This window comes from Brassica napus, chromosome C9 (assembly GCF_020379485.1).
Source record: "Brassica napus cultivar Da-Ae chromosome C9, Da-Ae, whole genome shotgun sequence".
Lineage (NCBI taxonomy): Eukaryota > Viridiplantae > Streptophyta > Magnoliopsida > Brassicales > Brassicaceae > Brassica > Brassica napus.
This window is the reverse complement of record NC_063452.1, coordinates 8009558-8024239: the sequence shown is the minus strand read 5'-3', so window position 1 is coordinate 8024239 and position 14682 is coordinate 8009558. Positions and strand designations below refer to the sequence as shown.

General features: G+C 32.0%; 3 protein-coding genes across 3 annotated transcripts; all 3 read right to left on the bottom strand.

The window, feature by feature from the left end:
* Window positions 1-1433: 1433 nt before the first annotated feature.
* On the bottom strand, window positions 1434-2109 carry LOC106408961 (calmodulin-like protein 30). Its single transcript, XM_013849654.3, has one exon. The coding sequence runs from the start codon at window positions 2061-2063 to the stop codon at window positions 1494-1496; it is 570 nt and encodes a 189-aa protein (XP_013705108.1). The 5' UTR covers window positions 2064-2109; the 3' UTR covers window positions 1434-1493.
* Window positions 2110-6682: 4573 nt separating this feature from the next.
* LOC106410460 (ferredoxin--nitrite reductase, chloroplastic-like) lies at window positions 6683-8909 on the bottom strand. The gene is made up of 4 exons (XM_013850957.3): window positions 8398-8909; window positions 7965-8319; window positions 7591-7879; window positions 6683-7489 (listed from the first exon to the last, which is right to left on the bottom strand). The coding sequence occupies exons 1-4, from the start codon at window positions 8762-8764 to the stop codon at window positions 6749-6751; spliced, it is 1752 nt and encodes a 583-aa protein (XP_013706411.1). The 5' UTR covers window positions 8765-8909; the 3' UTR covers window positions 6683-6748.
* Window positions 8910-11894: 2985 nt separating this feature from the next.
* LOC106409913 lies at window positions 11895-14083 on the bottom strand. Its single transcript, XM_022709617.2, has 2 exons — window positions 13420-14083; window positions 11895-13245 (listed from the first exon to the last, which is right to left on the bottom strand). Exons 1-2 carry the CDS (start codon window positions 13778-13780, stop codon window positions 13157-13159), a joined length of 450 nt encoding a protein of 149 aa, XP_022565338.1. The 5' UTR covers window positions 13781-14083; the 3' UTR covers window positions 11895-13156.
* Window positions 14084-14682: the final 599 nt, after the last annotated feature.

Genomic DNA, 14682 nt, shown 5'->3' with positions numbered 1-14682 from the left:
CATATGGCGACGCGTCAGGCTTCGTGTTACGACTACATGTCATGTTACCAACTGCCATATAAGATGACACATCTTCTATAATGCATGACTTTTTCAAGCAAAAGATTGAAGTTTTAGTCATGTTGGGTTCCTAATATACAACATATGTTTCTCTCTCAAAGATATTTCAAGCAACCCAATATCCTGACTTAATAGTATACTGGTCACTCTTTGTAAAAATCCAGCAATAACTATTTCTTTGATTGGTTCGACATATGGCCAAGCTCCTAACTAAAGGGATATTCTCTGGATGTCAAAATATTCTAGCATCTCCAGATCTCATTCCTTTGAATCAATATTGATGAAGTCACTAACTGTCATTCTGAGAAAAGTATAATTATTGGGCTAATAATCTAATAGTGTCATATATCGGTCCAAACCCAAATACTTGATACAAATTTTTAGAATTTTTTTTAGAAAAGTTTGATATCTTCTCTGATTCTTGTAACCTATGTTACATGGAATCAGAAACGGGTACGTGGAACTGGAATCATATGAAAGTGAAAAATCTAATTTAAAAAAACTAGGAAATGGAAACACATTAGATGCATATATCCATATATATTTATATCAGATCCGACCCTGACCTAAAGCCCAACAAGTTAGGGCTTTAGACACCAACATATTAAGTGTTAAGGAGCGTCAAATTTTGTCAAACGTGTACATAGTACATACAATGGCGAAAGCTGTTATCATACTTCCTATAAACCTGAAGTTTTTGCCTGCTTTAGGCATGATACAATGCTGGGCCGACTGATCCATATATATTAAAATATAAAAATAATTTTATAAAACTTATAATTTTTACAAGGATGAAGCCAAGGAGATGCTGCACAGAAGGGAGCGGTTTATGTTCCAGACACTCGATGTGTTCTACATGACATTGATGAGGAGGTTAAAGAACTAGTACTACTCTACCATAGTGAGAGGTTAGCGATTGCTTATGGTATCATATGCACCCCACCTCAGAAGAGCCTTACAATCCTCAAGAATCTCCGTGTGTAATGACAGCCACAACTTTATCAAGATCATGTCTAAAATCATTGGTAGAACGTTAATTGATTGTGAGAGACAACAAACGTTTCCATCACTTCAGTATATATGGTACATGTTCTTGTGGCGATTACTGGTAGAGTTCAGGGTCTTGAGTGGCAGAGGTGGCTTTGTTTTCACATCCTATATAACCTTATAAGCTCTCTAGAACTATGCTAGCAGTTGGGAACTGAAAATAGTATTTGTAACAAAGTCCATCGGCTTTAGACCCTTTTACATAAGGTTTTAAGTTTGTGCTCCTCCACATGCTAGCTTTTGTATAATTTATTGATTTTTATCCATTTTTGCTCATTTGGCAGAACATTGGTGATCATGTCTGTTTTAAATTTGCAACATTCATGTTTTTGAAATAAGATATGTATAAATAACAACCTTTATTACAATAATAGAGAAAGATCTGTTCAGACAATGTTCATAGATTGAGTCATCATCCTCATGAACTCTTCCATATTAACCAATCCATCTCCATCTGCATCAACAGCTCTCACCATCCTCTTGCAGTCTTCTAAGTTGCACCTCTCACCAAGCTTCCTCAGAACCGACATCACTTCTTCTGCGCTTATCTTCCCATCCCCGTTCAGATCAAATGTCCAGAAAGCGTTTCGTATATCCAAAGATCTAATCCCTCCACTTCTCTTGTTTGCTTCTATAAACTCCTTGAAGTCAATAAACCCATCACCGTCCAAATCCGCGGCCTTAAAGATCTTGGGCACGTCTTGGATCGCTCTCTCTTGTCCTAGAGCTCTCAACACCACCTTGTACTCAGTCTGAGAAATTTTTCCGTCTTTGTCTGAATCAAATCTGTCGAAAACACGTCTCATCTCGTTGATTGTAGGCTGAGGGACGCCCACTAATCCAGGTGAAGACAGTCCTGAGGATTGCCTGTCTCTAGAGAACAATCTTGAAGGCTTCCTCAACATCTTGTTCTTAGAGAGCTTGTATTGCAGCTCAAGGAAGTTTACGTTTGACATGTCTTGTTTTGATCACGAAGATTTTCTTGGGGAGGGCCTTGATCTCAGTATAGATATATATATACCTCAAAGTCCTCTAGGGAATAAAGAGAAAAAATGATTTCTCTGGCAAAAAGAGAGAGTCTTAGGATTAAAGAAACATGTGACTTTATTCCATGGCAACTTAGGCTTCATGTTGAGAGAGAGATTCGTCAATGAAGAGGATGAGATTACAAGGAATAAGATGCATTCTGGAACCGAAAGTTAGAGAAAAAGATGATTCCTTTACGGTATAGAGCTATTGCTTGAAGAACCTGTACGTACTATGTGGGTTATCACAAAGACTAAGAATCTGATACCAGAAATGGTTTTGTTGCTGTACAACTCTATCCACCCAAGTCATCCTAACGTTTGTTTAAATCTAATATTGATGCATAATAGTAACTTGATCTTATATCTAACCTTACCTAATTATTAAAAACAAAAAAAAACAAAAAAAGGTTTCTGGAAAAAAATTACGAAAGCTTGAAGTCCACTCAGATTTGAAAAAACCTGCATATTGGTTTTAAAACAAAAAAAAAAATCTCAAATTTATTTTTTATGCTTTGATAATAAATAAAACAGTCACATTATGCTTAGTTTATAACTTTTCAAATTTAACATATAAAGCATAAAAAAATACATATCTAAAATTTATATATCTAATTTTAAAAGAGTGAAAGATGATAACTATGAAATTAAAAACCTGCAAAAACAAGATTAATTAGTGAGAAGGACATGAGACAAAATATGATAAATTGATATAAAATTTGGTGTTTTCAAATTCAAAGATATTAGAGAGAGGTTGAGAGTTTTAGAGTGAGAAACATTACATTTTTGTTGCATCCATTTGAGAAGAATAAAGAGAATGCGTAAATTTTCTTTATATACAGAGACAAAATTTTCAGTTATATCAAATATTTTTGGTTCGGAAGACTGCTTGGATAGTCCTCTAACATAATTACATTAGAAGACTTTCCAATAAGTATTATAGACCATAAATTTACTATTTATCGCAGAAGATTTCCAAACCCTAAAATCAAATTAATATTTAACTAAATAGCAACAAATATGTAGTTCATTAAACATAAAATCAACTTATAAAATGTTTAATATAAAAAAAAATTAAACACATATATTTCAAATTTATTTTTCTTAAATTTTTATTAAAATCCTAAAATCTAACCCTAAAATACAAACAATACTACAACATATGTTACCAAACCCTAAACCAATTATAATCTTGCCTTACAACTAATATTCACTCATCTATAATGAAAACAATTTAGTTTTATATATCTAAATTTACATCATTTAAAATTGTTTATAGTTACACGATTTTAATTAGTTTTCTTTGAAAATATTGTTTTTTATAAAATTAATATATTACTTTTAAGATTAAATACATGAGAACTAGAAGAATACTTCACTAACTTCAGAAGACTTCGCATGGTTATAATTATAAAAGTGATTACATATTTTTTTGTTTGGTCATAAAGAGATGGTTGTAATTTCACTACCATTTTAGTTTACTTTTGCATTTGATTGAATTTGAGGTATACATTTGCATTTAAAATCAAGGTTTAGTTCATTTTTAGCAAATCCCCCTAAATTATAAATGTCATCAAAAATTTATTCACAAATTATAGGGATTTATTTTATATGTTATACATGTACATGGTTTTTAAAAAATATTATAAGTTATTTTTATTAATGCAACTCCAACATTATATTTTTGTTTTCTATTTTTTTAAAACAACTTATATCAAATTTTTAAAAATTTATAAAATATATTTTAAAATTTAAGAGGATGAACTAAAAACTAAATAAAACAAAGAAAATAGTATCAAATTTTAGCTTTGTCAAAATAAAACAGAAAACCTGTTCTTCAATTTGAAATAATAGATGAAACTCATCCAAAATATTATATTTGAAATCAAATATCTAACAAAGATGAGAACATAAAGATAAATACAATCTTTGATTTTCTTGGGTATAACTACATTATAAAATCGTAACTAATCGATGACATTTCAAAATATTTCAAATTTGATTTGTGTATGCAACTCTCATTCCCTCGACACTCTAATTTTTATAATCTTATCAAAAATGACATATATCAAGATTTTAAAATAGTATAAGTGTTTACTAATGCAACTTTGACTTTACAACTTAAATTATATATATATATATATATATATATATATAAATCAAAAAAATGAACCGAACTAAATGAGATTAAGAAAATAATAATTTGATTTTTATTTAGTCACATATCTAATTAAGATGAGAACATAACAATATTTAAAACAATCTTTTTCTTATTTTTAGTATAAATTAAAATGACTTAAAACTTATTAGAACATGTAAATCTTTTTATCAGTGCATAAAAGCATAATAATACTTAAATACAATTTTATTTATTTATCCTAAATATAAATTATAAAATTACATAAAATTTTATAAACAACGAAAGTGAATATTTAACAGTTAGTATGATTTAATTATTTTGTAAATATTTATAATTGTGCAAGTGCGCAGAAAAATCACCTAGTACAGAAAATATATATTGACAAAATTAAAATAAATAATCAAAGACCTCTTGTTTAAAAAGAAAGTAAATGATTTAAATTTCTTTTTTTTTTTGCTAAATATCTATATTATTAAATTTGAAGTACATTTTAGATTTGTTTGGAAACAATAATAACACTATATATTGTTTGGAAATTTGTATAGCATTAAAACAAATATGGCCTTTTAGCAATTAAAAAAAAGGGTCTTTTAGCAAATATATTTAGTTACCATAACTCAAATACACGTAATAAATTCCACTTTTAAATATGGAAACAATAAAAGAATAACTAATAAATAGATTTTGACAAATATATGATACATCTGCAATGTAAAATTATTAAAAAAAATATATGGAACACTTAAAACAGAAAAGAAATATAAATTTATAAAACAAAAAAATTAATACCGCAATACAATTACACTACAAAATGGTGAGGCATCAAAAATATATAATATTCACATGAAAACTATAAATTATTATAACTTCTAAGGTCAACCTCCTATTGCAACTACGTGACATGCAAACATATTCATGTTATATATGATTATGTGTTTCTTTGAATCGAAAAGTACTATGGTTTTCTTTCTTTAAGTGTTTTAGAAATGAGTTCTAAAAATAATTTCACAGTTTTGTTAAATATCTTTATGATCGAAAAATTATTATCTAAAATTACATTGTTATTAAATTTCGAATACTTTACATAAGTAGATTAATATTAAAATTTTCAACAGAGATATGGAAACCACTATATTATGAAAAAAAAAATCACATTTTTAAAATTTGTATATCTTTTCAATCACAGGAACCACCATATTTGAAATCTGTATTTATCAAAAAAATAATATATTTTCTAAAGGTTCGATTTTGATTTTTTGGTTTTAGATATATAGGAACCACTTATTTGTGAATATCAATTTAGTTTTGTGTTTTTTTTTTGCTTCGGTTTTGATTCACTGTTGGTTCTCGGTTTATAATTTCATGTCTAACCAGGATGCTGAAGTGTTTTTTTTTCTTTGGTTATAATTTTTACAATATCACGTCATAGAACGGGTTATAACCTATAAATATAAATAAAGCTTTGCAGTATATGTTTCAAATATTTCCACAAACTCAATGGTAAGTATATCAGATTTGGACATATCATTTCACGTATTTAGGATTCAAAAAGATTCAAATTATCTAAAAATATGAAAATACCCAAAACATGAAAAATATTTAAACTCCAAAAAATCCAAAAATACCTAAAAATCTAAAATTTTATTCGAAATCTGACCCGATGAACCAAAAAATACTCAAACTTTTATCCGACTACCCAATTTTTTTTAAAACAAATTCAAATTTTACCTGAACCCCAAAACTATTGTAAATCCAAACTCAAAACTTTAAAAAAAAATATGTAATACCAGAAACATATTTGAAATACCTTAATATACTTAATATACACAAAATATTTCCGACTAGGTCTCAGATAGGATCCAAACTCAAACAAAGACCCGCGGGTCTAAAAGAAATACCTATTACTCTCTCTGTATCACTTTAAGTGGGTTTTAAGGTTTCTGCACATAGATTAAGAAAACACAAAATTTTATATAATTTATCTTGGTTACATAAATATATTATTAAAAGAAACTAATTCAACCAATAAGAAAAAAGCTCAGTATTTTGTAATTGGTCATAAAATTCAAATGATATTAAATTCTACCTAAAAAGAGAAGATCAATTATTTTGAAACAAAAATATTTTCTGTAAATGCCACTTAAAGTGATACGGAGGGAGTAGATAATTTTCTGTGAACCCGGACCCAAACCAAACCTATGTTTTGAGTCGGTTTCGGTTTGGTCTTTGGTCCGGATTAACTATCCAGGTCTAAGAGAAAGTTATATAAAATGTACATAAAAAATTTTAAATAAACTACTCATAGAATATATAATTTTCAAAAATTCTCTTTTTCAATATAATGACTTTATATTATAATATAATCTAAAAAAATTCCGCTTTTGAAGCGGGGTCAAAATCTAATAAATGATTAAAGTTGAATCAAGAAATTTTTTATAAGCTTGCAACTTAATGAATTCCAAAAGGTTTGAAACAATCAATCTTCATTCTCTTCTCTCACTCTAGGCACAGCACCAAACTCTTTGACTAGAATCTCAGCCACCAATGGAGCCAAATCCGTAACAGGAACACCTTTCTTATAAATCTCTCCAACATGAGAGTCGCTTCCTATTCGTCCTCCAACGTACACGTCAGCACCCTCCACAGCCTTCCCATTCTCGCCACGTGTCAAGCATCCCATGAACCCGATATCCGCCACTTGGACTTGTCCGCAAGTGTTGGGACACCCCGTCCAATGCATCCTCACAGGCTTCGGCACAGCTACGAGTCTCTCAACTTCTTCAGTCACTTTTAAAGCTCTTAGCTTCGTCTCGATTATCGCTTGTCCGCAGAACTGGCTTCCGGTACAAGCAACCAGACCTTTCATCAAGATCGATGGCTCGGGTGAGAACCGGTTCTTGAGGAACGGTTCTTGAAGCAGAGCTTGGGTTTTCGAAGTTTCCACGTTCGGGATGATGATGTTTTGCTCCACCGTGAGTCTGAGCTCGCCTGAACCGTAGGTGTCAGCTAAACGAGCAAGCTCGTCCATGTCATCCGCTTGTAGCCTACCGACCGGACAGTGAAGGCCAATGTAGCTAAGACCTTCTTGTTTCTGAGGGTGGACTCCGAAGTAGTCTCTCCTCTCCCATTGTTTGTTCACAAGATCCTCCGAAGACTCTCTCTCGAGTTTCCCACTTGGCATTCTCTTCTCTACTTCAGCTCTAAATCCTTCAATACCCTTTAACATTTTTTTTTTTTTTTTTTGTAAACAAATCAACAACTTCCAAAACCAAAGTAAAAAAAGAAATATTGCAAGAAGAGTGAGAGGTGTGTACTTACAAGTTCGTCGATGAGCCACATCATTCTTGTCTTCTGTCGGTTTCCTCTAGTTCCAAGATCTCTGAAGGCCTCAAGAACAGCTCCGCAGAGTGGAAGAACATCATCAGCAGGGACCCAAGCATCGAGAGGAATAGCTTCTTCGCATCTTTTGGCGCTAAAGAATCCTCCCACAAGCAAATTGAATCCAAACCGACCATCTTTATTCGCAGGCATGTAAGCTAGATCATTAATATGCGGATGCTCGTAGAGATCATGACTCCCAACCACACACACATTCCACTTCCTCGGCCTGCATATAAACCTCTTTAGTAGATTCATTCATTCACTCAACATCACAAATCTAATTCATATCTTAGACGAAAATGTAATCTTACAAGTTGCTGAAGTCCGGATTTCCACGGGAATTGGCAGTGATAAAGTGCGAGAGAAGGTTCGTGTAAGGTCTTGTATCGACTATCTCATCAGGGTCAATCCCAGCTATAGGATTCCCAACAGGGTTCCTCACGTTATCCATCCCACTCTGGAGACTCGTTAACCCAACAGAAGCAAGACCTTTCAAGATCTCAGGCACATCAGGCAACACAACACCACGGATCTGCCAGTTCTGTCTTGTTGTCACGTCAGCGCATCCATCTTCCCCGTACTTCCTAATCACACTCGCTAAGTACCGCGTCTGTGCACTTGTGGTCACACCATTTGGTAGTTTCAGCCTCATCATAAACTTACCATCTGTAAAACAAGAACAAGAATCATGAAGAAGCCGTTAGATTATATAATAAAGAGGATAGTTATTACTTATTAACCTACATTGATGCTTCCTGCGATGGAACAAACCAAGCCACTTGAGTCTAACATCAATATCATCTTTCGTCAGCTTTTCGCTATCGATCTCTTCCATAGATTTCTTGGCTAGCTCTTCAATGCCATTCTCCATGAACAGCTTCATTGGCTCACTCTCGATCTTAACCTTCTCCTGTGGATTAATCCCTTTACGGAACTTTTCCTTGAGAATGAAAAATCCATCTCTCAACTCCACTCTCGGCTCGAGCCGGTCGGTTTCTACGGCCGGAGGAGCGGTCTGAGCGGAGACGACGAGGGATCTTCTGGGTTTGGAAGGGAGGACAGTGTGGGGAGGAGGGCTGAAACGAAGAGAGAGGGAAGTAGAAGAAGTCATGGTGGAGGAGGAATGAGGTGGTGAGAGAAGGTAGGATACGTGTGGCCATTTTTGTACAAGGAGAGATGAGCTCTTGAGCTAGCCAAAGGGTCAAGTTTATTCTCATCATCTGTCGTGAGCAGGAAACAGACACTTCCCCTATTTTTTTTTACAATTTCTTAATCTAGGCAGCTTTGACTTCGAACCAAATTTAGCGGTATCTGTTTCATATTCTAATGGTAATAAATTATATTATTATTATTTTCTTCCCTCTAAATGAATTAAGGGTATTAGTACGGAAATTTATATCTTATTATATTTTATTAAAAGATAAGTACAAATATTAATTTATCTTTAAAACTACCATTCGTTTACAAGTCAATGCCATTGAAATAATTAATAAGCTTAATTTTAAGCATTCTTTATCTTTTCCTAATTTGATAAAACATTTTCTACATCGTATGTACAACAAATTCATAACAAATTTTTAAATTTAATTAATGTATCAAAACTAAAAGTATATTTAGGATCTTCTAAATATGCATAATTGGTAAGTGTCAAATTATTGAAAGATCTTAAATAGTAAATTTTAGCAGATGAATAATAATATACACTAACTTTTTTTAATGATTATTAAAGAATAAAAATTATATCCTATTACAGAATAAAGAATAAGTTATGATTATTAAAGAACAAAACTTCAATATCATGACGTTTACAATCTACCTTTTTTGTATAAGTTTACATTATATTTAACAAAAAGAATTATAAAAATAAAAAAATGTTTTATAATACGGATGAAAACATAAAATAATTGTAAATTTATTTTTTAGATTTATATTGAAAATTATTATTTTTATTGACAAAATGATTAACATATCTAATACCAAAATAGTCTTCAATCTATTTATATAAATTGTTTCTCATCTATTTCAAATTTTTTTGAATTAAACAAATTTTGCATAATACGGTTAATATTTTCTTTAAGATCCAATTTTTGTTCATTAGGAAAAATAACCAAAATAAACCATGGACAAAAATTTAAACATAACTTATATACACATGTTTAAAATTTGTAAACTATGTACAAAACTAAAATTTTCATTAGAAAAATATATATATCAAAATTATTTTTGTATTCTTTGAAGGATTATATGTTACTCACTATCTTAGTTATTGACATAAAATATTTTATTTTGGAAAGATAGATTTACTAATATACATAAACATAATGGTGTTTTAATTTATAAATATACTCCGTCTATTTCATAATATGAGTAGTTTTACATAAAAAGATCAAGAAAGTTATAACTAAAAAAATCATTTGATATATAATTAGATATTTTTGAACCAATTATAAATAAGTCTATATAGTTTGATTAGTCATACTTAACCCAATAAAATAAAAATTACTTACAAATATAAAAACTATTTATATTTTGAAACAAACAAATTTGTCTAAAACTACTTATAATAGGAAACAAAGAGAATATATATCAAAATAGTTAATGCGGTTAAAATTATTAATTGATGTATCTCATCAATTAACAAATTACAAACAGTTAAAATTGTCAAAGCTATCATGAATGGTATATATTGCAAATTGAACAATTTCATATACAAATACATGTTTGGCAACTATTATATTTTTGTGTTGTGAAAATTTCATAAATCGATTTTATTAAAACAAACATATGTGTGGGTGCACGGATCAAGCTCTAGTATTATTTAAAAAAATTACGTGGACAAATAATATACAATATTTTATAAATGTTCTGCTGGCTACAGTTAAAAATTAAAATAAATATATTAGGTAGGACACTCTCATTAATGTTATCTTGAAGGGACTAATAATAAACATAAAAATTAAGACAAATTATAGGAAAATGAAGAATCAATTCCTGGTCCCATCATTCATTCTGATCATGATTAAAAAAAAAAAAAAAGAGAATTGATTTGCATCTCGATGAGGACGATCACATGCATAGGTAGACGTTTGATCAAGGTAAGTACTGCTTCTAACTTTTTAAAGAAGACTTCTTCGACGTAGGCGGTCTTGCCGATTTCTTGGCCAATGGTGCCTCTTGCAGCTCCGTTTCAGTATTTGTGTCCATGTCCTAATTTTCCAGAAGCAAGTTAGCATGATTGGTGTTTGCGGCTGTCGCATCCACAATCTGCTCTCTGTTTTCGATGGGAGTCCGCTGGACCGCGTTTCCTGCCCGGTAGGGATATCCAAGTTTGCCTAGGTCACAACACGAGTTTAGAACCTGCAACATGCTCGTACTGCTATGTTCAGGTCAGAGTTTTTTCTCCGCACACTTGGCTATCTCCACACACTTTGCTCCAGCTCCTTGGAGTATATTCCATCCTCTCTTCAGAGTTATAAACTTCTGAGATGATCTTCGGGTTACCCGTACGGGTGTTGTCATTTTCACTAGCTGAGTTCATCTCTGCAACTTGTTACTGCAGAGCTTTGAATTGAGATTGCATGTCCCAGTTGGTTGTGTTGGTCAAAGTTTGATAGTGCTTCCTCCCAGTCATTATTACATAGTCTTTTCCTTCTAACGTCAAATTGTTTGGGTAAAATAATGTCAGATTCTTCGTGATACTACATAAATAAGAGCATCATTATTGGGAGATTATTAGGGTGAGGTTCTTAGCGGAATCAGTCTCTTAACTTTTAACTAAAAAAGCTAAGAACTGTCTCTTAAAAAGAGTTCTAAGAAACGGTTCTTAGCTTTTTTAGTTAAAAGTTAAGAATCAGGCTTTTATATTCCGCTAACAACCCATCATCCTCTTACAAACTAAACGATCAAGCGGAGAAAAGATAATGTATTATTTGCTAATGTAACAACGACTCTATTCCCACTAGAAATCTAACCAAGAACCAACGGGTTTACGCTTTGCCCTAAGTTAGTCATTACTACGAGCCAGTACTTAGGTACTAATTGAAGTGAATATAATCAAAACTTGATCACTCACTTAGACCAACATAACTAGACTACGACCTGGAAAAACTCAGACATTCCGGCTCTTGTGCCAGAGCATGTCCTGATATTTATGAAGTTATAAGTGATGATTTTTTGGCCCCTAAATTCTAGAGAAAGAGAATTTTAAACATTAAAACACTAATATTAAAGGGTATTTTAAAAAAACTTAAATACAAATAAACAATTAGGATCAAAATCGTTCCCACTGATCAACAACTAAAATTACATGAACATAGAAAAAACGTAATGTCTACAAAATTGAGCCGGTTTGTATATAAATGTCCAAGTCCACCCCGCATAGCTAAGCGGTTTCGCAGGCCAACCTGTGGATCTCTATCCATGATGTTTAAAATATGTTATATAGTTTTCATGTATGATGAATATCACTTTACAATGAGTATGAATTATAAAAAAAAAAATCATGATTTTTTTCTTCTGTAAATGATATATTTATATTGAAAAGAGTTTATTTTTTCCAAAGAAATAAAATAATTATAGAAAAACGAGTGAGCATAAGCAAATATACTTTACAGTATTCTTATAATTTGATTATTTGCATATAATATGTTTGTTTTAAATTATCATTCCACACTTGTGTCCAAGAATTAACAAAACTGAGAATAACAAACATATAATGAACTGAGGTACAAAAGCCAAAGATCATCCATAAGCGTACTATATCAACTGATCCAAAGAAATTGAAGGTTAAAGTGCTGAGATAGTTGATTACAAGATTCACTTCTTTGTGTTTGCTATAATAGTTAGGTTCTCAAATTGTCAAAAAAACATAAAACCTAATTTATGTTGTGCAGATATAAAATGTGGTTGTTTTATATCTTGTTTATTCTTGTTTATAATATTTTTTCTTCATTTGTATTTTATATAGTTTAAAGTTTAATTTGTTATAGAAAATAAAATATTTAGAAAACATATATCTTAAGTTATCCATAATCTTGATATTCTATTAAAACTTTTAGTTTTGGAAATGTTAAGCGGATCAACCCGCGTTCAAGTAGTACGATCCGCTGTGGATTGCAGTTTGTATATATATATGTCCAGGCCCGCTCCGCTACTGGACTATTTGGATATAATCTGCGGGTTGCGGTCTATTTTGACACCTCTACGTAATCACATTCATAAGATGGTTTAGAATCACATTTGATGATCTTGAACCACATTTAGTGGGGATCCTTTAATTGGTTTGAAGAAAAACAAAGATAAAAACAGCATAAGCAACTATTGGCTTCACAAAACAACTAAGTGTTTGGTTATTAAGAGAGAGAGAAAAAAAAGGCGCAATTGGCTTCAAAACATATTTAACAGTTTGATAGCTTTAGACTTAGAGATACGTTTTTATTCATATTGGCAATCATGTTACCAATCCCATTTGTTTTGTGCATAATCAGAAGAAATTCAAAGAACATCAACTGGGTTTCCTGGCTTGCCGCACTGAAAAAGCGACCACCTGAGCCCATTGCTTCAGCTTCTGCTTCATTGTCTTTCGATCATCACCTTTTTAATTTTATCAAATCGTGATATCAAAAATTAAATAACAGAAAAACACTTCTAAGCTTTGGATGTTTTATCCTGTGGAAAAAAACCTACCAAAAGCATGATCACGCCTGGAACTAGTGCCTTAAGGTGACTACCACAGGAAAATAGACTCCACAATTTGAATTCACATACCTTTATCGAGAACCGTTGTGGTGCTAGAGCTGCTGCTGTCAGTTTCCGATGCGAACGACGAAGTCCGGGACAAATGGTTACAATATTGTCTATGAACAGCACAGTACAAATCTAGAGCCGGGATTGTATCCGTGAGCCTTTGATCCAAGTCAGGAGAATCTGGCTCAAACCCAAACCCAAGCTCGATGCAACCTCTAAGTTCCTCGAGATCGTCGTTCGTGACGCTCTTGCTTCGAGGAATGAGATCCACTGATCGTTTCTTTTTCTTCCGCAGCCAAGCCTCGTTGCGGTTCACATCATGCGACCATGAGTGCTGCTTGGTAAGATCCCTCGGTGGCTGTGGTGCGTTGTGGCGTGACATTGTCGTGGTGAGGTCTTTTATTCTCTACGGACCATTTTTAATATGCAAGACATCTTTATCTACCCAAAAAGAGACCGTTTATTTTGAATAGAATGCCTCTAATTTATTTTACTAAAATTTAGAGGTTGTTTTTGTATTCATAAAGAGAAGATTTTGAGGTACATCATATTATTAAATGTATCAACTGTATCTCTAGATATTTGTTACCATTAATGAGAACTATTATCTGTAAATAACAATTGATGAGGAAAAATATTAAATTTTAATAGATTTTATAAGACCAACATCATGACTTGTTAGAACTACTTAAGTAGTAATATACATCGGGACACTCTAAGAAATTAACATATTTAATTAGCATATAAATTCATTTTGTTTCATACCTTTTTCGAAAGTAGAAGATAGCTACAATCTAAATGAAAAACAAGATAAGAACATCCATGTGCTATTGACCAGAAAAGCACCTATATTAGTATATGTTTCAATTGTTTGTATAAAATCTTTGAAAATGTAGAGAAAATGCTCACTTAGAGAAGTTTGTTACAAGTCTTATTGGTTAAAAAAAATCAACAGTGGTTAAAAATCTTACAAGTGTTGGACGAAACAAAAAAACTGAGAGGGTACTTCTAGAATGTTCACATGTGTCTGTAGCATAGCTTTATCTCTGATGAGTTGCGTATTTTCATGGCAAAGTTCAGCAAATTTATCAAAGTGAGCTCGGTATTCAGTTTTGATATCGGCGTTGTGAACATCTTCTTTACTTCTGACTAGGAATGGCAATCAAGGACCTGTACCGCGGACCTGACTCGTAAAGGCTTGCTGCAGAACGAGATTGGGCCACCATTTGGTAAGCCCGCAAAATTACGGGCCTCGCGGGATGAGCTCAAAGCGGAACCCTAAGT